At 43.2% G+C, this 22,913-nt stretch overlaps 1 protein-coding gene across 14 annotated transcripts in view; it reads right to left on the bottom strand.

Annotated features, from left to right (window-relative positions):
* Positions 1-10,424: 10,424 nt before the first annotated feature.
* The window catches only part of fbrsl1 (fibrosin-like 1), a 411,124-nt gene continuing 398,635 nt past the window's right edge, over positions 10,425-22,913 (bottom strand). For 8 of the 14 annotated variants that reach the window (XM_027278062.1, XM_027278063.1, XM_019263356.2 and 5 more), the window contains 10 exons: positions 20,003-20,053; positions 19,706-19,801; positions 18,004-18,075; positions 17,638-17,667; positions 17,257-17,328; positions 16,360-16,492; positions 15,503-15,586; positions 14,153-14,236; positions 13,084-13,348; positions 10,425-12,924 (listed from right to left, as the gene is read on the bottom strand). In XM_027278062.1, coding sequence (XP_027133863.1) covers positions 11,625-12,924; positions 13,084-13,348; positions 14,153-14,236; positions 15,503-15,586; positions 16,360-16,492; positions 17,257-17,328; positions 17,638-17,667; positions 18,004-18,075; positions 19,706-19,801; positions 20,003-20,053 — 2,187 coding nt within the window. In that variant the 3' untranslated portion in view covers positions 10,425-11,624. The remainder of the gene's footprint in view (positions 12,925-13,083; positions 13,349-14,152; positions 14,237-15,502; positions 15,587-16,359; positions 16,493-17,256; positions 17,329-17,637; positions 17,668-18,003; positions 18,076-19,705; positions 19,802-20,002; positions 20,054-22,913) is intronic. The other 6 variants (XM_027278052.1, XM_027278060.1, XM_027278057.1 and 3 more) reach the window with 6 other exon arrangements.

The following is a 22,913-nucleotide window of genomic DNA, read 5'->3' as shown; positions in this document are numbered from 1 at the left end:
ACAAAATCTGCACAAACATAAATTTCATATTCGTATATAATATGCATTCATAATTAGACATTACATTGCATTACACATTTCTTTAGATTTCAATAAAGCAACTTAAAATGAGCCATGTGGATTCGACCCAAAAAATGACAATAATCATGCAAGTACAGCTTCATCAGCTTCATCAAATAAGATAAAGGGCTTCATGTGCTGCATTTAGAAACAAACTAGTCTATATACTCCTCCCAGAACTCAGGTAGTTGTTTGGTAGTTGTTTCAGTTACACAGAGAGCACATGGGAATTTTTGTAACAGCACCTGTTTTTTTTAACATCAGAGACATGTGATCAGTTTCATGTACGAACACTTCCTTCCTGGCCCTGTATGTGAAATTTCATAGTTGTGTGAAGAGGTATGAACACTGATTTTCAAGAAAGTGAGAAAATACATTTTTGTCCATATTTTGATTAGACACTGTTAAAGTTAGAATTATGTACTTGCATGAGATTGCATTGTAGTCTCTGGTGATGCATTTAATCTATGCTAATTAACCACCATGCTGCTACAGTTTGCTAAACAATAGCTGACACTGTGATGACAATAAACACATTTTCTGTATCCTACTTTTTTTCAGCATGCCAGAACAGTGGGTGTGAAAAAACTGAGGGGATAAAACATGTACTAAAAGAAGGTCTGTGGCCAAAGAATACTGAATAAAGATACTGCAAGACATTACAAAAACCTCCTCAAAGTTTTACTTGACTGAGGCTTCTCTTCTGACTTCTATGCATCAGCAGGTTGTAACACTGCATGTCCTTGTGTTTGATCAATGAATTCTGTGATAAACTTGGAAATATTGCTTTTTGTAGCAGGGCACTTTGTGTTAAAATATGAGATCTCTAACATAAATTAGAAGGTGCTAAGGCAAAAAGTGTTACAGCCATCCCCAGTCTCCCTGACAGCGTATGCTCTCAGCTGCTGTTAACATCCTCTGAGTCATCTTGTTTTGTTGTATTTTTTTTGTCTGAGAAGTGGAGCGAGGATGGTTTCTTCTTCTTTGGTCCCGTTTTAGTTGGGTTTGGAGCTGTTGAGGTTGGGAAGGAATGACAAGACAGGTCATAATCACAGGCAGTGAGTTTTTCAACTTCAACAACTACATCTGCAGCCTGGGGGTGACAGCGGGTATGAGGTTCAATATTTGTTCAATTCTTTTCAGTAGGATAAAATCAGTGTTAGTTTTGTTAGTTTTGGTTTTCTTGATCTTTGGTCTCAACTAGCTCACAAGCTGATCCACTCATTGTCCAAAGGCTGATGAAAAATTTCAATCACTTTTTTTTTCAGGAAGAAAATAACACATTTACAAACACAGATTTGACTGTACGTCTCAGCAGAAATCACATATAGGGATTAATGTATATATACAGTATATACACAATATAATGACAGAATGTGCTTACATTTTAAAGCTGTAGTGTAGAACCTTTACATTAAAACAAATGTCTGCTATTCCCCTTCATTTGATACAGGTACAGGAAAAGCAAACAGGAAACGGGAGAGAGAGGCAGGATGTGATGCAATAAGTGGGCCTTGTGCTGGAATCAAACCCAAGCCACTGTGATAAGAACATAGACCACCCACGCTACTGTGTGAGCTACTAGAGAGCCCCCTGCACTGCAGGTTTAAGCTCCTAAAGACTCATTAAGCTTAAAGAAACATTATGCAAATATTTTACCTTAAAATAACAGCTTCAACATTAGTTTCATGTATCATCCATTCCCACTCTGCTCTTTGAACGTTTGTTGATGCACTGTAACTGAATCATAGCACGAAGTCAAACACTACCAACTATTTCACTTATTTTGGTGGATCATATTTTCTGGTGGAAGAAGTTTTCTGTTTGTCCTGTTTGCATTATCCTCTGTTAGCAAAGTTGTACACCTGTCAATACATACAGTGGTGGTCGATCACACTCTGAGGGGTGCCAAATTACAGAACGATACCAAACAGTGCTCTAACAGGGAGTCTTTCCTGGAATCATTCATGGATAGAAGTGAAATGTTGATCAATACTAAGATTTGAAGTTGCTGTCCTGCTCAACTGTCTTGCCATGGATGGATTCGGGAGTTTCAGTGAGTTTCAGTGAGAATTACCTCATTGTTCAGCCGCCTGGCCAACAACTTTACTGTTCTGATTCACTCTCACTGTTCGCATAGTGTTGTTTTCAGCTGCAGCAGGCAGGGGCACCGTATAGGGGGGAAAAGTTAAGACAATTCCAAGGGCCAACGACTGACAGGGGCCCCAAAAAATAGGTAAACACCAATCTAAAATTATTAAACCATCATTACTGAGTATATATATTTTTAAATATAATCATGAAATGTATTATCTCTTTGTTTTTACGTGTTTTGGCCGGTAAAAGTTAAATAAAAATGGCCTTTAGCACATTTTTATGGTGGTTTTTAATCTCGCATCAAATAGTGAACTGCACTGCATACTGTATGCAGACTTGCATGCATGTACAAATCACCAGCAGTAAATATTGTGCTAGTACTAGTATTGAACTACAAGACGCAAAACAGTTGCAAGTCTTTAATTAGAGTTATGTAAAGCTTTTGATGGGATAGTTAGATTGTAGAGATGTGGTGACAACAGCTGCGCAGAGGGGGCCCAATTTGATTTTTTTTGTCATGGGGCCCAAAACTCCTGGTGGCGCCCCTGGCAGCAGGCACCTGTTTTCATTAAAAAAACAAAACAAAAAAAACTCTAATATCCATCCACTGTACACCTGCATAGCACCAAACATCAGGCAGACACACTCAGTAACTGAGGAACACAATGGCGTGGTTTTAGCAGCTGAAGAGCCAAGTATTTCTTTTGAGAGTGGCTAGAGACAAAATGTCAGTTCACAGCCTGTTTCTGCTGCCCCCAGGTGGCAAAAAAAAGAAAAATCAGTTACAGAGTGATCTGAGTTGTTGCAATAATACAAAACCTCTTTCCGCTTCATATTAACTGCATTCATCATGTCCACATACATAGTGAATCCCATGAGTTTCAGTAACTGCTCACATTGAAAAGGAATTACACAGCTGGCTTTGTGGGACCACTGACAATTTTGATATAGGATTTTATAGTCCAATTACAAGTGGGCTGATCTTTCTTGTTTAAGAAAGACCAACATGCCTCTCTAATGGAAATAGCAAGCGGGTCCTTAATGCAGGACTAATCTCCACAAACCCCCATCTATTCCCTGGCAGTGCATTATTAATGGGCAGTGTGGAGGCTGGTGAGTACAGTGGCCTCTCCTCACTAATGTGTTCATTCCTCATTGTTAGATGTCTGGTGAGGAAAACACAAACACATGCTGCCTTCTTACACTGCACTACACACACACACACACACACACACACACACACACACACACACACACGCCTACGCACAAAGGTGTGCCATCCATGCAGAATATATTCTTTAGGGAAACTATTATATTTATAGTTGGCATTCAATGTTGAACACAGAATCCTCTGCAGATCCCCTGATAAGGTCACAACAGCGAACTGAGTGCAGCTTATTGAATCCCACACCCACGCTGTCAATCAGCATTTCCTAATTGGATCAAAGATTACTTGTGGCAGCTGTATAAAACATCAAACGAGTAATTAAATGAAATAATGAGAAAATAAACCTTAATGTTGCCAAGAGGGAATGGAAGTAGAGCTGAGGAACGTGATTCTGCTGTGCTCTCTGAAATTATCTCTCTCTGGCTTGGGCTAATTGCTGGAGGATGTCCTCTTAACTGAGTGTGAAAAGCTGTGTCTAATTACGGCAACATTAATCAGGCATTAGCATGTTATCACAAGGTTAACTTATCAGGAGGGGCCCAGAAGCAGCTGGAGGTGCCATTTACCCATGCTGCACTGGGCCAAGTGAGCCACAAGGGGTAGTGCTTGTTCTTCCTATGAATCATCACCCCTGAAATTGAGAGCTGGAATCAAAGGCAACCATGTTGGTTTGCACTGAGTGAGCTTTGTGGTTTTGAGATTCCTTAGTGTGGAATTAGAACTTCCAGAATCAATATAAACCATTTCCTGCTCATTGTGGGGCTGAAATGAGGAGAATGTATCCTCAGGAGATTCAAATTTTTAGGTCATAATTTGTTAACATCTTACTTTGCACAGATGCAACAAAGGAGAGATCTTCACCACGCACTGTATGAGGAATTACATGGACTGAAAGAATCTGCGAAATCAATGTCAAGCAATTGTGTGCTTGGTGGAGCAGTTGAGTCCAGTGTAATGAAGATTGACTGGATGGTGATTGCATCCTAAATTACCCCACTAGTCAAGTATGAATACAGACAAAACGTCAACCACCACTGATTGTTGGGAAATGAAATAAATGAATAAAATGTAATTAATTCATTAAAAAAAAAATCTGTATTTAAAAATGTGGCGAATGCTATAGCGTATGCTTAAAGGTTTTAAATAGTGTGTTTTGGACTTTTGTAACATCTCACTGGAAAATGTGCTTGACGAACTAGCAGGTATGTGCAATTTTGACTCATTTGATCGCATGCCAAATGACCTGCATGTGTGTAGATTAAAGGTCATTTCTGCCAGTAGTTTGGTCCTGTGCCCTGACTTCATTACCAGCAGCTTCCAGTGTAGTCTCATCAGGATTCCAACAGGGCAGAGAAGCCGTACCTCCAGCAGCCCTGCCAAAGGCGCTCATTTGTCAGAGAGGCATGGAGATCACAGGCCGACAAATCTCCCATGTCTCCCAGACTGTCAAGCTCTTTGCCTGCATATCAAAGACAAAAGAACAGAGCCGGAGAGCGAGAGAGCAGAGCAGCCATTCTATTTAGAGATGGTCCACCGTTTAAACCCCCAGAGCGTGCCCTTTGAAAATGCCTATTAGCCTGGGTGAGAGAGATTACAAGCAAATAAAATTACATTCATTGTGATATTTGATTTCATAATACCCCCAGAATTATAATTACACCACACTCACACTTTTCATTTAAAAACCATTCGGCGACAACAAAGAATCAGAGATTGGAATGAGCAGGTTGTGCATCTAGCGAGTGAGTGCACATTATCAGGCCTGTTTCACTAGAAGTAACAATAATGGGAGAAGAATGGAGGCACTAATAAGAATGTAATCAGGTGAGAGAGCAGGATTTAATGATATGGAACACAGGGCTTTATTTTCATCTGTCAGTCTTTTGGGGCAGCCACATGAAAGCATGTTGGGGGACAGAAAACGTTTTTTTCTGCCGTTATAGTCCTCCCAGAGGCTGCATTATGCAAGCAGATATAAATTTTTAAAGGCATACTTCTTACCAACCAACACCAGGGTTACATCCCCCATCAGATCTCAGTTGCAACCTTTGTGTCTGTCATGGTTGCACCAAAAGCACAACGGTGTATTACATGGGGAATGTGGGCATATGCTGTCTGGCTTAAACCAACAAGCAGAAGGGAAGAGATAAGAGACATTCTTGGGCGGCACAGAAACGAGGCATGAGAAGGGCCAGCTTGATAGCAGTACTTGTTGTTCTGATGTGCTAAATAGCTGGCCTTCAACACCCCAATCAATCGTTGAGTGAGCCACTGTGTAGCCAAGGGTTGTGTGAGATAGCCAGATGGCTGAAGTCAATGGAGCTTTGCCTGGTCTCTTGTGTCACAAAGGGATGATCATGAATCTGGCCACACAGACTGGACAAAATACATGAAATATTGCAGGCTGAATTATTTCCTAGGTTGATAAACTCAAATAGATGTTGTTTCAAAATGTAGCACTGATTAAGGCTCTGACTTCATCAGCAATAGAATAATAACAAGTCATCCTCAAAACATTTAGCAACATAGTTGGGTGGCTATCATGCACATTTTAGTTTTGGCTTGCACAACCAGTTTGTCTGATGTGATGTGAGTATTACTGGAGATCTCACTGTGTGTAATGATGCCTATCAACCATTGCGTGGTACTCCTGCCATTTGACACAGGAAAGCGCGAGGCAGCCAATAAGCCGGTGTGTGCACACAAAAACGTCTGTGGGACAAGACAAGCATTTTGAGCATGCTCCAAGACCTCCAGAGGCCTGTGTTGACTAATCTGCAAACAATCCGCTCTGCAGGCCCCATTGCAAGTGGAAGAACAAGCCCCTTAAGCTGTGACATTAACGAACACAGCGAGATAAGATAGGGTTTGTTATCTTGGTGCATGGAACTCCTGCCCAGATTGGAGATAAGAGTCTTTCAAAGCGTGTTTGCTGCCAGACAAATTTCCAAAGAAGCATGGGAGGCAGGCAAAGCTACGCCTGGAATGCCAAGGAGCCCTGTTGAAGTCAGTCTCAGGAAGAATATGATCCCCCTGCACTTTACCACCTTATTATAGTGGCCTTTGGTATTTTGGTGAGTGAGGGTTATAACTTGCTGATGACCTAAATGCAGTCCAAAACCAGTAGCCATTCTGTGCAGAGAAGTACAGATTTTCCTGTGCTGAAAGAAGCTATAAGAATCCAATATGCATCAAGACAACAACCTCACACAAGAATGTTGAGTGCTCTAATGAAACTGAAAGAACTGAAAGAAAGTGTAATGGCAAATGTAATGTATTAGAGCATTGTTTTGACTGTTTCCTATATTATTCACAGGCTAAGGCCAGAGCAGTGAACAGCCTTTATCAGTGTCTCCCTGTAATACCAAACTGACTCAGATATTATGTTTCAGATAAACATTGTATGAACCAACATATGGCATTGTTGTCTGTATAGCACTGTGAATTTTCTATCAACACTGGCACAACATTGGCTTTTCAGCTCAGGGTCTTCAGGTAGGATTGTTTTTGCTGCTGCTTCAGGGATTATGATGAACCGTGATTACAAGAACCCTTTCTTTTTGAATATGATAAATATTATCATGGATGCACAAGATGCTGTGCTGTTGTTGGTTTAGAGTACTGGTGGTCATATATTCATAACAGACAGTTTAATATTTAAGCTCTGTGTTTTCAGTAGAGGGCTAGCATGGTTTTATGTGGAAAGATAGGATGTTTTATTTTTAAATGTGTTATTAATTCATAGGCTGTAAAAACAAACTTTTTGTCAATTTTATAATTTCATATTGGAAAGGAAATCCTCACACATGGACGCCAAGAACTAGGTGTTGCGTTTCTGCCAGCGTCAAACTGAATAAAATGCTTATGAATATGCCCACACCACCAGAGGGGATGGACTAAATCGTAATTTTCATTCTGCGGCCTGGAAAAACTTCCGCCTTCTCGGATGCCAAGCGGCTCTGAGGCGATCCCAGTGATGAGCCAAGGAACGCTCCGCTAACTGAGCTCTGGAGAAATACGGTCACGGCAAGATCCATATTCAAATAAACTTCACTCTTGGCCCGTGCACACAAGCCATGTTGTCACCAGCTGGCAGTGCCTCTCACCGCCCCTTCAAATACTGAGCCACTTTTGATTAACGTCTCTACGGCTAATCATGTGCATTGGCTGTGCCAAATTGGATAAGCCACGTATGGCCTCCATTTGCCTTGAAATCTCTTATTTTTTTAAACTCATTCGAAGCATTTCAGAGCCTCCCTTTACACCATCCACCCCTCCCTTAAGTCTTCTCTTGTCTAGTGCCCATACATAGAACAGAGAGGGTGGTGTGGTGGAATGGTGCCATCCTGAATGAGAGGACTATCGCTGCCAGATGCACCCAGCTGCATAAATGTTATTCATTTTTATGGCTTGTGTACATAATATGGCCAGTGTGGGAGATTGTGAGGTTCCACTAAAGGCTGGAAAAATCCTCAAAATTGAATCAAAGTGGAAAACTTATTTTGGCTGGTGGCTGCTCTGGACCTCCTCCTTTTCCATCTCCCTTAATTCTCTTCTACTACTCCCTGTCTCACATCCTGCTCTCTGAGGTTCCTCTGTGAGTGATTTACAGTATATTCTTTCTCCTGGGCTGCACTAGCCGGTCTCCTTGCACAGCCATAGTGGTGGTGGGGAGAGACAGCTGGAATATTTGTCATAGGTCCAGAGGTGCAAAGACATTAGACAGTACTTTGTCACCAGGGTCCGGAATTCACACCATTTGGCTGTTTCCAAGTCAGCTCCTTAACCACTGACTGGCCTGGTTTCTGTCAGCTGCCACTCTGTTGACATTGAGGGCTAAAAAAAGATGGCAACATGGAAGGATGTATGCTGCTAGCCTTTTTAGGTGGTCAAAACAACATGCAGTCTACAAAGCACTGTGAAAGGGATCCATAGCCAAAGCTCTTGACTTGGTGCTCTCTCCTTCAGTTCACAGTTCAGATATAGTTTAGTGGTTTAGAATGGCTCTCGTCAGGGTTTGCTAACCCCCGCAGAGAGATGGGCTTGAACTCCGAGCAGAGCCATGGTCTCCCAAATCACAAGGCCCAGCTGAGGCCCCAGCAATCCAAATGTGATCATGGCGGGGGCCTCCCGTCTCATTACCAATCTCCATTTCAAAACAGCCTTCAAATGGGAACTAATGCATTAGCTCTCGCTGGGGGAAAAGTCTAGGGAGCCACTACATGGCGGCTCAAAAACGCTTTCATACATGTTTTATCAGCGGGGGAAGAGTGAGCAGGAGAGAAAAGGAGCTTGGACTGAACCATTCATTTGTTGCCCATCTTATTAGCTTGGCACTGTGTTATTAGCTGCCATTGTGCTCTATAAAAGCCCCTTAGGCCTGTCCCACTGTTCGCTGAATCTGGGGTGAGCTCTGTGCCAAGTACTTTTTAGAGACCATGAAAATCAATCCCAAACCCTCAGCATTGAGGTTTCTCACAGATAAATGAAGGGGATTTGTGGAACAATAAAACAATGTCTTACCTCAGATATCACCATATCCTATTAATTGGGATTATAGTGTGGAAATGTATAAAAAACAAAAAACATCTATCTTGCATCAAAGCTGCTTTCTTGTGACAAGCTGGTATATGAAGCCCTGTCAGTGTAACAACGTTCCATCAAATCCATTCCAAATGATGAACAAGTTAATACAGAAATCATAAACAATCTCTGCAAAATAATAATGGTAATACTAAAAAAAAGCCTGGACACGTGAAGAATAGCTGTGGAAAAGAGCTGACAATTGCAGAAGCTGTAATAACCCACCTTGGGTTGGATATGCTAGGCAATGTGTCAATTGATTCCTATCTGATGATGGACTGTGTGCTGAAATAAATTGACCTTGCCAGACGATGAGTGAAATTGATGGAGCTTTTCATCTCCGGAGGGCCGTTCCACACTCAGCCGTAAAATGGATAGAGCACAGGACAGAGTGATTGAGTCGGGGAAAATGTAGGGTGTGTGTTTTTCTTCTACCAAAGCTTGGTTGGTAAATAATAGTTACAGGAAAAATCACTATGTGGTAACAAGTACAGGGGTTAAGCACCTGTTGTTGACTAGATGATTAGGACTAAAAGCACACAGTGCTAAAGTGAAGCCAGCCGCTGACAGATGCTACCCGTTGGAGGAATATGTGGCTCAATTACTGGGAGCCTAAATTGAAAGTGATAGTGATTTAAGTCTTCCCAATACGCCAGCCCCATACTGGCAAACTGTCTTTTCAAGGAGCGCTTTTAAAAAACCCTGCTGGAGTGTGTGAGACACAGGAGCGGCATTGATTTTCAATAACATCCCCTAATGACCTGGCCACGGTTTGATCCACGCTGTCATTACAGGATGATACCATGGGATGGGATTGGTGGGTCTCACAGCACACAGCAGCGAGATGAGTAGTCAGGGCATTATCAGGATGAATTGGCTGTCTCTGGACAGGCGGCAAGCACAGCCGAGGTCTTGTCAATAACAGGCTGAGGCGCCTCAGGGCTCCCCCCGCGGCCCACTCCAGAGCGCCTTCCGGCCTTATTAGAAACGTAGATGAGTGGTGTGCATGAGGAGAGGAGGCGTATAAGAAGAAAGAGGAGCCTCTCCTCCACCATCCGATAGCCTGCCTCCCAGGCATTGCTCCTCTTAATGAGTCCAGACCGCAGGTCAATATGCCGCTGGGCTGCCAGTCAATACCGGTTACCTGCAACACAAACACTCAAAACCTGCTTTCATACAAAATCAATGTCCTATTAGTCCCTCCCTGTATTGCCTTGGCCCAATCTCATCGATCCCCTCTGAAGAGCTCTGCAGCCCATGTATGACAGATTACGGTCAAATGATGTGATGGCTTAGGCTACTCTGCCAGCCAAGTCTGTTGCCTTTATGATTTTAAAGTAATAGCTTGATATCAGATGAGCAAATACTATAAATGCTGAAAACTGAGGCACAAGCGTTATTGGCAAACCCATCAAACTCACATCAACATTCGACTCAGTAGGTTTGGCTTACAGACAAAATCAGTACTTGTAGCACTGACAGTGAGTGCCAGGATGAAAGACAAGCAACAAATGTATGACATTAGGTCCAAACTTTATTCCGTACATTTTAAACCATGAATGTTCATTTTCATTTTTTTGCACGCCTAAAACTCTACTTGTTTTGTATACAAGAGTCTAAGAAAAACAACTGCACAACACCACAAGGTTGACAGAGAAAGTCCTTTTGCCGCCCACTAAAAAGTGTCCTTTTCTGTCCGGGGCTGGTCCAGTTTGTGACTTGGAAGTCTTTTAATAATTCCATCATTATTTCATTGATAATATAAACATGTGTTAATCCAAGTTTCTCTCCGTATCACCAGTATCGCCTGCTCCCTCCGTGTGATCTCTTCATTAGGGTGCTGTGTGCTGCTTTGCATAGATTGCAGATGATCCTTTTAGGCCCCCTTACAACACCCTGCTGTCATAGTTCCCAATTCAAGTTCAATTGGTCAGACTTGTCTGTTGCCATGATATTCAACAAGGAAGTGATTTCCCATGTTTCATTTAATTTTGTTTTTCTAGAAATGGTTAAAAAGACTAATAAATTTACACAGTAATTTTGCAGCGAAGGAATATCAACAAGTTATTTACATCAGTTTTCTTTACAGAGACTGAACAAAGACCTCATAATATATATTTATCTGCATATCTCAAAGGCAAAACAAATGAACAAAACAAATTAGTAATGTAACATTGTACATTGTCATCATTGAGGATATCCTGGTACCATGAGGTTAAATTACTGAAGGTTGAAACCAAAATCCAGTCTTTACAGTGGGTCATAATGGATATGTCTCACAATCAACTGGGATAAATATTGTATAAGGTGTGACTAATGCACAAAATACATAAAATTCATAGAAATGATATCTATACATGGAACAAGGATAGGAAATGTACAAACTCATTTCAGGACCTCTCTTTTCGCACAAAGCTGAAAAAAGGTATTGGATTAATATATTAATAATGATCAAATATTTAAGTCGGATATAAACATACACATATTTGTGTTCTCTTTACCGACATTATTCAACCTCCAGTCCACTAAAAATAAAGTCATGGCATGTGCTTAATCAGCCTTACACACCTTTGCTTTGTACAATCATACCCTTTCCCTTAGGGAATTTTGCTCTTCTCTGGTGAAGAGCAGTGCATTTTGTTCACAAGAAGATTCAGATTGGGGGAGTGGGGCTTGTGAGTGCATCTAGTAAGACTTTGTGCACTTTTATATGAAGCTACCGAGCCTCTACCTCTTTGGGGTTGCGAGATGGCGAGTAGTCTCGTGGGTCCTGCGTGGTGAGGGGGGTAGTCCTCCTGGGTGAGGCTGGCCTGGCACTGCCGGCTGGCACGAGGGGTGGGGGTGCACTGAGTGCAGCAGTAGGTGGTGTTCTATTCAGAGGGCCGTTGTGTCCTGTGGAGGGGCTGAGTCTAGGGTAGGGCATGCCACCTAGGTGGGGCATAAAAGGGGGCATGTGGGGTAAATGGCCCTCCATGGGGGACTGGTGCAGCTGATGGAGGCGTGCTCTGTCCAGTTCCTCCCTCAGGTGGAGGCGCTCTCGCTCCTCTGCCTGTTGTCTCATCCTCTCGTGCTCCCTGCGCACCTCCAACAGGTGCTCGTGGTGAGAGTAGTCATGAGCCTCCCTCTCTCGGTAAGCTCGTTCCTGTTCGTACATGCTGGGGAAGCGATGTCCTTGCTCGGCCCTGAGCTGGAAATCCATGCGCCGCTGGAGGTCCAGGCTACGGTAGGCCTCTCTAAGTGGGTCCCAAGGGAAGGCAGGGTGGGGCAGGCGCTCTCTTCCTGCCAGGGGGCTCACTCCCATGAAAGGAGCCATGCGAGCCCGGTCTAGCACATTGAGGCTGCCCATCTGTGGCATGGCACTCATGGAGAGGGGCAGAGAATGTGCCATGGGGACACCATGCAGACCAGGTGCTGTGATGTCACTGCCACGTGGCGAGGGAAGAGGGGGCTGCTGGGACAAAGGTGGGTGGTGGTGGTGCGGGTTTACAGGTTGGCTGATGTGAGGAGGAAGAGCTTGGGCTGGTGGTTGTGGGGCAGGCTCAGAACTCACCACCATGACCTCCTGCTCCTCTTTCCTCTCCTCCTTAATCTTCATGTCATTTTTAACCTTGTGTAGGAGCTCTGCAGGTTGGGGCTCTTTCCTTTCACTGTCCTTGAGTGTAGGTGGGGGCCCCCCGGCCATCTTCATGCCCTGCTCATTGATCACTGCCTTGGAGTATGGAGAAGGAGAACGTTGAGCGGGTTTGATGGAGTCTTCTGAGGATCTCCTCTCGAGCATCTCCTTGCCAGGCGAGCGGCTCTCCTTCACTTTCACGTCAGCCAGTGTGGAAGACTCTCTGTGGCGCTCCAGCAGCTCCTTCTCTGCCTCACGGACCCGGTCCACGCTGCCACTGTGATGTCGACCCGAATCACTGGAGTTCTGGCTGTTCGAGCGAATCAGGCTGCTGATCTGGTAGCTGACTGGTGCAGAGGCTGGAGAAGAACGGTTGGAGTGGCGGTTGCGATCCACAGAATCCCTGCAATGATGTAATAAAAAAATTTAGTTTGTGTCAACAAAAAGTAAAATATTTAGGGATGGATTAGATTAGATTTCCACAATAGAATCTGATTTATGCTCTTTAAAAAAGGTTCCAATGCTCTTGCTTCTTCTGATAATGACATTGTTTCAAACTCACCTGTCTTTATCCTTCTCCTCTTTACCGATGGACGGATCTCTTTTCTCTCGTTCCCGTTCTCTTTCTCGTTCCCGTTCCCTTTCTCTCTCTCTCTCATGGCTGTTGGCTGAGCTGCTTCTCTCAGTGTCTGCGGTTTTGGGCCACTGTGGCGGGGTGGGAAAAGATGGCGGGGTGCGTCGAAGTCTGTTCCAGGTGTCGTGGTGGGGGCTGCCAAACGTGGGCAGTCCTCCTGGCCCCTCCTTGGTGCCAAACATATTGTTGGACCCTGGAGGGAAGGGGGAGACAGGCGTGGGACCCACTGTAAGTTAATTGGGCACAAAACCTTCTTGAGGACACATAAGATGAGAAAGACTCAACAACAAAAGCTGCTTTTGTCTTTATCTCTGGAGGTTCTCTCACTGAGGCGGTTTGAAAGAGTTAGAGGTTAATAGCTCCCCCCACCAGAAAAAAACCTCTACTCATTTGCTTTTGCACTAAAGCCCCCCCTCCCCAACCTCCCTTTTTTTGAACTGGATGAACAGGGGACACTCACTTGCCCTCTAGAGTTGAGGGCTGTGAAAAGCCAAGGGGGACCTTAGCATTCCACAGCATGTCTATTCCAATCACATCCATTTTCACAACAGGATGACCGATTTGGCACACAAAAATAGGAGGGATGAAGAGAAAGAGAGAAAGGCGTAGAAAGAAGGATGCAGGGGGAAAAGAGAAAGCCCTGCGTGGTGGTGCAGAAGGGGCTTGTCACATAATTAATTGATGAACTGCCACCAAACAGCGGACCTGAGAGTGCCTGTTGGCAGCAGTGCAGCCAGATTAAAGCCAGGCTGTTGGGGACATGGTTGGTGGATGAAGTGGAGGCAGGGAGGAGGTTTGCTGTGGTTTGTTGTACTGCCTAGTTGGGCTTCCCTAGGCTATGGCTGTTTTGACACAGAAACTAGAGCTGTCTTGTTTTTTTTTCCTCCCCTCCTGGCTCTCCCTGTGGTCTAACGCTGCCCTGCTCTGTTCTGTTACTGGCCACAGGAGCCAGATTGAAGGGGGGAGCGGTGGAGGAGGAGAGGGGGCCAGCGCTTACCAAGCGAGGGGTTGCCTAATCCTCCGAAGGCACTGCTTGAAAGGTTGCCAAGGCCGCCAAAGGAACTGGAGCGACTGAAAGGATCTGTAAAATGCCAAACAGGGATTAGCAAAAGGGGGGGCTGGCTAGCGGTGCTCACCCCAACACCAACTCGTTCCACTCGGCTTTTCTCTTACAAGCGAGCTGTGGTTTTTTAGCGCTGCCACCCTAGCTCTCTGCCTGATAATCCTGCAGTAGCCAGGCTGCTTGGATGCTGGATTCACTGCCACTAACTGGAGTGGAGTGTCTCTGACCCTGCTAGGGCTAGTGGAACAACACTGCTTGATGGGGAAATTAGTTTTGAGTTGTTGGAGCCGAGATGAAAATAGACTGTGGTAGGGCAGGGGAACTAGAGACTGTAAAAATTAGGTTAGACAGACCACAATGATTTAACTGGAGAATCAGTGTCTGATGGGCTCCACTGACGCACACTAGAGCCTTCAAATTTATAGCAATAGCACAAATATTTACCCAGAGAAGTCTGTGAACAACATTCATCAACTGTTAATTTTTGCAGTCCCATTTTAATTCAGCAAAATCCATCAGGAAATGCAGAACTTATCAGCAGATTAGGGTTTAAGGATTTTCAGCTCTGGGGCTTGTTAATATATCAGAAAAGACAACAATTGAGAAATCTCCTCTGCCTCACACATGAATTCCCCGGATAGGAAAAAAAAAAAAACGTTCGCTAAATCTTCCTCCACAGTGCACCATGTATTCATAAGCACAAAAAGGATTGACTCAAGGGCTTATTCCATGAAATCAACTTGCCACTCTGAACCCAAACTGTCTCAGATAGAATGGTGGAAAATAAATGAATGCATACAAAAAAATTTAATGAACAACACGAACTACTTTCCACTACTCCACAAAGAAAGAAATCCACAAAATCAACTTGCATATAGAGAGAAGCATATATGCTGTTGCACTGCGTATAGGTTGTCCAAACTAATAAGGGAGACTGAATACCAGGCTAGCTACGTCTTTAATAACCACAGACAGAGTTATTGAAGACTGTGTTATGAATCATACTGTCTCTGCTTATATGTTGGCATCACTCCCCCTTACCACAAACTTCAAGTTTATTCAAGAAGTGCTGCAACCAACTGACTGCAGTGGCCAGCTGGACTCTATATTAACCTTCAAATGAACCTCAGATGAAAACTCCAAATTTCTAGGCTTCAAATCACACCCTGGTGGCAGGTAATGTGTTTAAAACATGAGTGCAAAAGAGATAGAGTGAGTGAGAGAGAGGCTGAGAGAAAGAGGAGGAGGTAAATGTATAAGAAAACTTGAACATGGGTTACTTACACTTACCTGCCAAATGGCTAGGAGGCAGGAAGCCGCTGGGGTGAGGTGTGGGGCCATAAGGAGAGGGAGCTGGGTGGCCGGAGCCTATCGAAGCAGAGATTATTATCTGTTATTATTATGGAATCAGGCAGTTGTAAATTCTCTAACTAGTCATGTAGAGAAAAAACACAAAACGATTCTCAATCACACTCCTGAGTCCTGTTTAGCCAGGACTAAAAAGGTAGACAGCAGCAGCATTACAAACCTGTTGATTATACATGCAAGCTAGAGGCCTTTAGAGATGGCTGAGTAATGCCACTGAGCAAATTAGCTCGATATTTTGCTTTTATTTCAGCTGTTGCATGTTTGTGTGTGAATAGTTGGTTATTGAGGTCAATTCCTGACTGTGAAACAAGCTGGCTCCTTTCACAAAACACTGTTACCATCACCCATATTCCATGAATTGTTAATGAAAGAACCAATTACAGCAGTGCCTCTGACACACCACTGCATAATTACCAGTCAAAGGGCGTTCGCCTCTCTGTTGCCCTCCAACGCAGGGCAAATCAGTCAATTACCTAACTGAGAGTCATCCATATTCATAGACATATCTGACTCGCTTTACTGGCAAAACATTTGATACAAAAGCACTATAATTAAGTGAACATTACATGAGAGGAGAGAAAAAAATTATGCTGTTTTTTATCACAGTGGTGGAGGAACAATTTGGAAATGTGGCTAAAAAATGCTAATCTGCATACAGACAGACAACTGACATTGCAGGGCTTTGAGAATGGAGTCATTTGAGTGTTTTAAATTATTTCTCTTGGAAGGTGCAGTTCACCATCCTGCACTGGGTGTTGGGAGACCCCACTGACCTGTGGAAGAGAAGAGGGGTCGGGCCAGGTCATGAGGGTACGGGAACCCTGGAAAGACTCCTGGAGCTGGGGGTCGACTGAACAGGTCCAGCTTCCCATTCATGTCTAGTTTGTGAGGATCCAGCTGCATTTGCTATAGTTGAGAGAGGCAGAGAAAAGGGGAAAAAGAATGAAAATTAGGTCGGTAGACAACAGGACCAAACATTTCCAACAGCAGAGTGAGAGGGATTTATCCTCGGCTACACTGGGTGAGAGATCAGAGGAACATAGATACATCAACAAAGGCTTCATGTCTCCAATTCTGGCCGACTGTGTTATAACAAATATATGTAAGCTGATTAGGGACACTAAATCCTTGGTAACGGGGTTCAGGGCCCAAGAAGAACTGACACCACTGGAACAGAGGCATTAGCAGAGGATCTCCATGGCGAGGCCACACCATCCTCTGTCAGTGAGAGGAGTATTTGCAGACAAGTTTTTGTTTGTCTTGTTGCATTTTGGTCAATATAACTATTAATTCAACTACTAATTCACACTGAGTGATATAAAAGAGGCAGTTTATGATCTGCCCGTCTCTTTAGATGTTTAGAGTGAGCCCTACTCACAGCCTTATGATTAGAAGTGTAACCTTATTACTGTATTTTTGAGAATGTGTCCTAGAGAACACTTAACAAGAAAAAGACACTTTTTTTTGTCTTTTACAGCCTTCTGATTTTCTTTCTTTTGTAATCTGCCTTTTCCCACCCACACGGTCTTTCTGAATCTAGTAACATAAATGATAAATTATTTTACATAGAACTAAGACATGATCAGCCCTACTTACTCCATTACCAATACTGTATCTGGTTTTACATGACAGCAAGGTTCCTGTAAGACATCATTATCCATCTCACGCACCTTCATTTTCTGCTGGTGGTGGTAGATCTGCCATGCGATCTGGACATGCACTGCGCACCACTTGCCAGGTTTCTAAAAATTTAGAGAGAAACTGAGGTTAGCCTGCTGGCTTTGATATAGGGAGCTAAAAATGGATTCTGGCATTGAGATTTTCTGGCCAAACTACAAAGTGGGAACTCGTCAGAATTTTCAACCAGGCAATGGATTAAGAAAATCTAACCCTGACTTTAGCCCAATAGAGACCTCAAAGCTAACCTTAAATGCAGCCAAAATCCTGCATTTCCTTGAACAGGAATTGTTGAAGAATTTGCAGTTTTAGACTTTGTGGCCTGGCCAGAGAGATGAAACATTTAACAAAAGATGGACTAGGAAACCACTTACCCTAACAGATGTCCTGAATGGATCTGTTATCTGTATGGACAAACAGATAATCATCATCACCAACAACAAAGATAAGTAGCCAAAATGTGCAGTTCTGCAGAACTCAGAAATAAATGCCAATGTTGGAGGGCCCAAATCATGCTGGGACTTCCCTTTCTAAAGAATACATGTCCTTACTTTTAGGCACTTTGCCTGTGACCACAGAGATGCATTGGGAGAAATGTGTTGTCTCAAAAGATGCTGATGCAAATTCATGCATTCTCATCTCTTTGAGACACATACAGTATGCATGGCACATGTGTTGCTTTCATCAGAAGGAACAGAGCAGGAGCAGACTGGTTCGGATGCTATTGGCCTGATGCTTACCCGTGGATCCTTCTGTAGGAGTGTGTGAGGTACTGCTCCAGGACGTGCTGCTACGTCAATGGGATTTGATGCCTGACAGAGAGAAAGAGAGACAAAGAGAAACAGATAGATGGTGATCAACCAAATCTACAGTTACAACATCTGTAGATGAGAGAAAGGGTTAGGGTTAAATTTCATTCCCCCTATCTCGGTATGGCATATCTGATGATCGATAAACATAGATGTCAGTGGCATGAAAACCACCCGAAGATTCTGAAGCTAGTGATGCCAGCGTCACTTTAACCTTATATCCCCCTTCAGTAACACTATATCTCACTAATCCTCAACAACTGCTACTATATGGCTGACGTCAGTAGATAAAACTGCAGTGATGCTGCAGGCGCTGATCCATGCCAGAGTAACATAACTCTGATCTCTCCGATCTCCTCTTTAAGTCTCTGGAGCACAAGTGCCTAGATCAGCCATGTTAATCCATCCCTACTGTACATCAGGGATAGGAAGATCCTGCAGCATGACCTGGGTCACCAGCCCCAACAAACAAACACACATCCAGAGCCGCCCCCCACAAACTCCTCTCCAAGAATACTTAGCAGGGGCTTTGGACGCATAAGACTGTTCTCTGAACCATCTGGAGGGGCCTTTGACAAAAGGGCCCCTCCATAACAGAGCCCCCTGGGAATAGGGCCAGCGGATTTAGGCCAGCTTTGATTGGTGGCTTACACCGGGTCACAGCCGCTGGGCATCTGCCAGACAGACTGACACCCTCCCACCCCTTCCCGTTCCTTGCATCCCCACCGCCCCTGCATCTTCTCTCCTTGGCTCTCCTCTACAGACAGACATCACTTTCTTATCTTTGGCAAGGACTGTCACAGTTCGGGTCACTACATTTCACATTTTAAATATGGAGACCTCTGGGGAATGTTTTGCAGTAAAATATCTAATCTATACCGTGTCTATGTGAGTATAGTGTATAAACTTGTTTTACTCGTTATTTCTTCTACAGATATAACCTTATACCCATATTTCTTTTATGACACATATAGTGGGCACGGTTTTTCCATCTCAAGTAAAGACTACAGCACTGTGTCTTTCTCAGGTACGTGAGGCACGTGGCTTAGAAGTAGTGGCATTTTGATGGTTAAGGTGCCGACATTTTTATTTACAATAATAGAGTAGTAAAAAATAAATAAATATTAAAAATTATTATTTTATGGTTGTGTACGTGCATAAGTATATAGTACATGTATTTATGTATGTATGTACATTTATTAATAAATGTCTTTTGTTTGATATTATTTTATCTGTTTTTCTGATATTCTGTTCTTAATTATTATTAATATTAAGTGCAAATAGCATGAAGGGGCTACAAGTGACATTTTATTGTAATTGTACACTGTGTTGTGCGACTGTGTGTATCTATTTTGACCCATGCAAAGTCTTGGTACTCTTATAGAGTACAACATTATAGTATAACATTTTAATTGTTTCTTTACACTGACAAAACGTGACCCTTCTTGAGTGCATGTCAATTTTTAACAAGGAAAAGAGAACTTCCATTTTAAAATTAGGTTTGTCTTCTGTGTGCTATAAGTGTGTTTTTTCATTTGCGTCCGAGTTTGTATGATTTTTGTTGTGTTGGGGCTTTCTTAAATTCTCTTTCTGTTTGTAGATTGTGGGCTAAGGGTAGGGATGTGGGGCTGACCTTGGGCTGGAAGGCTCCTTGCAGCGAGCTGAAGGGTCCTGAGTGTGGGAGCAGCGGGGGCATGCCTGGCATGGTGGGGGGATAGGAGGGGAAGAACTGAGGAGAAAAGAGGAGGATGGGAGACACAAAAAGACACAAAACAAAAATCATACAGAGATACATACAGGACTCAAGTTTATGCCCACACAAAACCACATCCACATAAAATGCTCCCTTGGCAACATGCAAATATGTCAAATATTTGATTTGCCAAGGGCAAATAGCGACTTCAAATTAGAATGGCAAAAAGAAACTCACGTTTGAATGTCTGATGAATGGATTGTCCAGTTTGGGGGTGTATTTGTCGAACTAGAAGTGAGAGAAAAAAGAAAAGAATTAGGAAACTTAAGTCCACAGAATGATCTACTTCACCAAAATCCTTCATGCAAAAGCAGTCTTAAATAATAAAGTCTTATTATTTTTACATCACAAAAACAAAACACATGATCAACATCTGTGACTGGTAATAAGCAGGGTTTTGATCCAGAATAATAAGCCCTGGAGTAAAGCAGCTGGCTTGCACTGGTCATGGGTTTACTTAAACTGCATGGTCAGATAGGCAGTTAAATTACTAACAATACGACCGCTTTAGCAGACTGCCAAGATGAAGACAGCCTGCATGATTTTCCAATTGAGCATACAGACGTTGGGCGTGGGGGCCTAGCTTTTGGGAATCAGACCATTTTAAACCCAGACCAGTTGTTTCTATTCACTGGAAAATTTGTAGAAATGTGAATCTAATTGCTTTTGACTGCTATGGCTTGCTTTTTTTTAATGGTATAGACGGGAGGGGAGTGTGTGGAGACATATAGTTTGTTTACAAAAGACTAAAAAAAGAGATTTTGTCAAAAAAAAAAACAGGTCAGTTCTCTGTGCATAAAATCATAGAAAGAAGATGGAGCCCCTTGTGTGAGAAAATGGCATTCGCAATGGTTAGGAGCTAATTCAGGACATCTCAGCATGAAACTGATATAACCCTGGACATGCTGATTTGATGTGAGCAAACCTCTGTGATAGAACTTATGCCTACAAGAAGGATCTCTATTGGAATTTGCTTTATAAACTATGTCATTGTATGAAAAAAAAAATTTGATCATGTCCTGAACACATGAGAATCTAGTCAGTAAGCTGAGAAGGAGTGAAGGGAGGGAGAGAACGGAGAATGTTGCCCCGTGTATGAATGGAGACTTTGTATGTCTGTTCACAAGCCAATACTGGCTCTCTATTTTGAAACAGGCTAATTACAAGTGACAGTAACTTATTCCTATTCCGCAAATATACAAACCATTTGCAGGTACTTTTTGCGAGTGTTTTCACAAAGCTCTCTTGGCAGGCGCAAACGCTCTGGGTTTACATAAAACAGGAAAATGAGTGGGTATGAATCAGTGTTTCTGTATGCGTGTGTGCAGCGACACGGGTGGTTGAGGGGGGAGTGGGTGTAGGGTTGGCTAAGCCGCTGGTGGAGACATAGTGTTTTGAGTCAGGGGCCCTCTGGTGAAGCAGGGCCATTTACATCTGCACACAAAATGGCCGCAGCGGCAGCAATGGTGTTGGCGGCCTTGTTTGTGGGCGATAATGGGCCCAAATCAAAGACAGACAGCCTACTGAGAGGAAACGCCGAGCCAGCTTCCGAGCTCATTAAACAGCTCCTCTGCCTTTCTGAAGGCGCGGCTTGTTTAATGTCTGACACTGGGAGAGGGAATTTGGCCGCTTTACGGCCTTGTAAAGAAAAAAAAAAAAAAAAAAAAGAAAAGAAAAAAAACTCTTGCCCTTGTAATTTATGGGGCCTGTCACAGTTTTATAGTAAACAGCTTTGGCTAATTAAAGCTTAATATTTCATCTTAGAACAATTAAGGATATTCCTTGTCCAAAGACATGGCAGGGGCAAGGGGGCGGGGTAGAAAAAGACATTCAGTGCTGCCATTTGGCAAGCCAGCTGCTTGAGGGCGTTGAACAATAAACAAAAATAGAGGCTTCATAATTTCATTAATTACAGCCATTAGCCAAGTACTGTTACATGATTGGAATGACATGGTGCGTCTAGTGAGCGAGAGAGAGAGAGAGAGAGAGAGAGAGAGAGAGAGAGAGTGTGCAGGACTGGGTCATTGCCTTTTCATGACAATACAGTAAAAACAACCACAACATCATGATTACTTCTGCCTCTCGAAGGAAAAATCAAAGAGAAGAAAAAGAGCATTGTTACTGAGGGGAAGAAGGGAGGGGAAAAAGCATAAGTTAAGTAACAACACAGTTTCAATTAAAAGGGGAGAAAAAACAGTAGAGGACATTAAAGGCAGTCTCAAATTCCATTGTAACAACACAACAAGAGATGGGGGTATGTACATCACGGGCTACATAATGCCACAGCATTAGCGAAATGAGGAAAATCACCTCTTTCATCTTCAGAGACAGGGCTCTGTGCTGTATATAATTCCTACCATGTCAGGAATGAACAGCAGACCAGATAACGGCACGGCCCTTTATTCTTATCTGAGACTGTGCCATAAATACTGGAGCTTTGATTTCTAATGTACAGGATGGGGATAATCTTGGAGCAGGGCCTTAATGGGAGCACAGGCTCTTAATCAGAGGTCATGACACGATGGATCAGATCTATTAGACTAAAGCCAAAAAGCTACAAATGTCTGAATCGACAGTCACGGATTGCTGTGCATTTAAAATGATGGATGAATAGTCATAACCTTCTTTTCCTCTGTATTAATCCGAGAGCTGCCCCCATCAGACTAGATGGCAGTCAAAGAACGGAAGCAATTACAAACATTATCAAAACAGTTTTGCAGTGATGTCATCCTGACTTCAACTGCCATGAAGTCATTTGACCGACTGCAAGGCTTTGAAATTGGCGTTGGCAAGTATGTTTGCTGTTTAGGCACACGCACACGTGGCAAGAACTTGGACAGAGATATACACAAATCCGCACACACACACACACACACACACACACACACACACACACACACACACACACACACACACACACACACACACACACACACACACACACACAGCTCTGTTTGATGGTCCCTTTGTTGCTCTTTGTGAACACGCAAATGAAAACATACAAAACCATTTAAAACACATCCATATGCAAACAATTGAAAAGCCTGGCTTCAGGCAGATCCATGTTTTGATCCTCAGCAAAAACTGA

This window comes from Larimichthys crocea, chromosome III (assembly GCF_000972845.2).
Source record: "Larimichthys crocea isolate SSNF chromosome III, L_crocea_2.0, whole genome shotgun sequence".
In the NCBI taxonomy this organism is placed as follows: Eukaryota; Metazoa; Chordata; class Actinopteri; family Sciaenidae; genus Larimichthys; species Larimichthys crocea.
The sequence above is the reverse complement of the archived record's forward strand: the minus strand, read 5'-3'. Positions and strand labels throughout refer to the sequence as shown.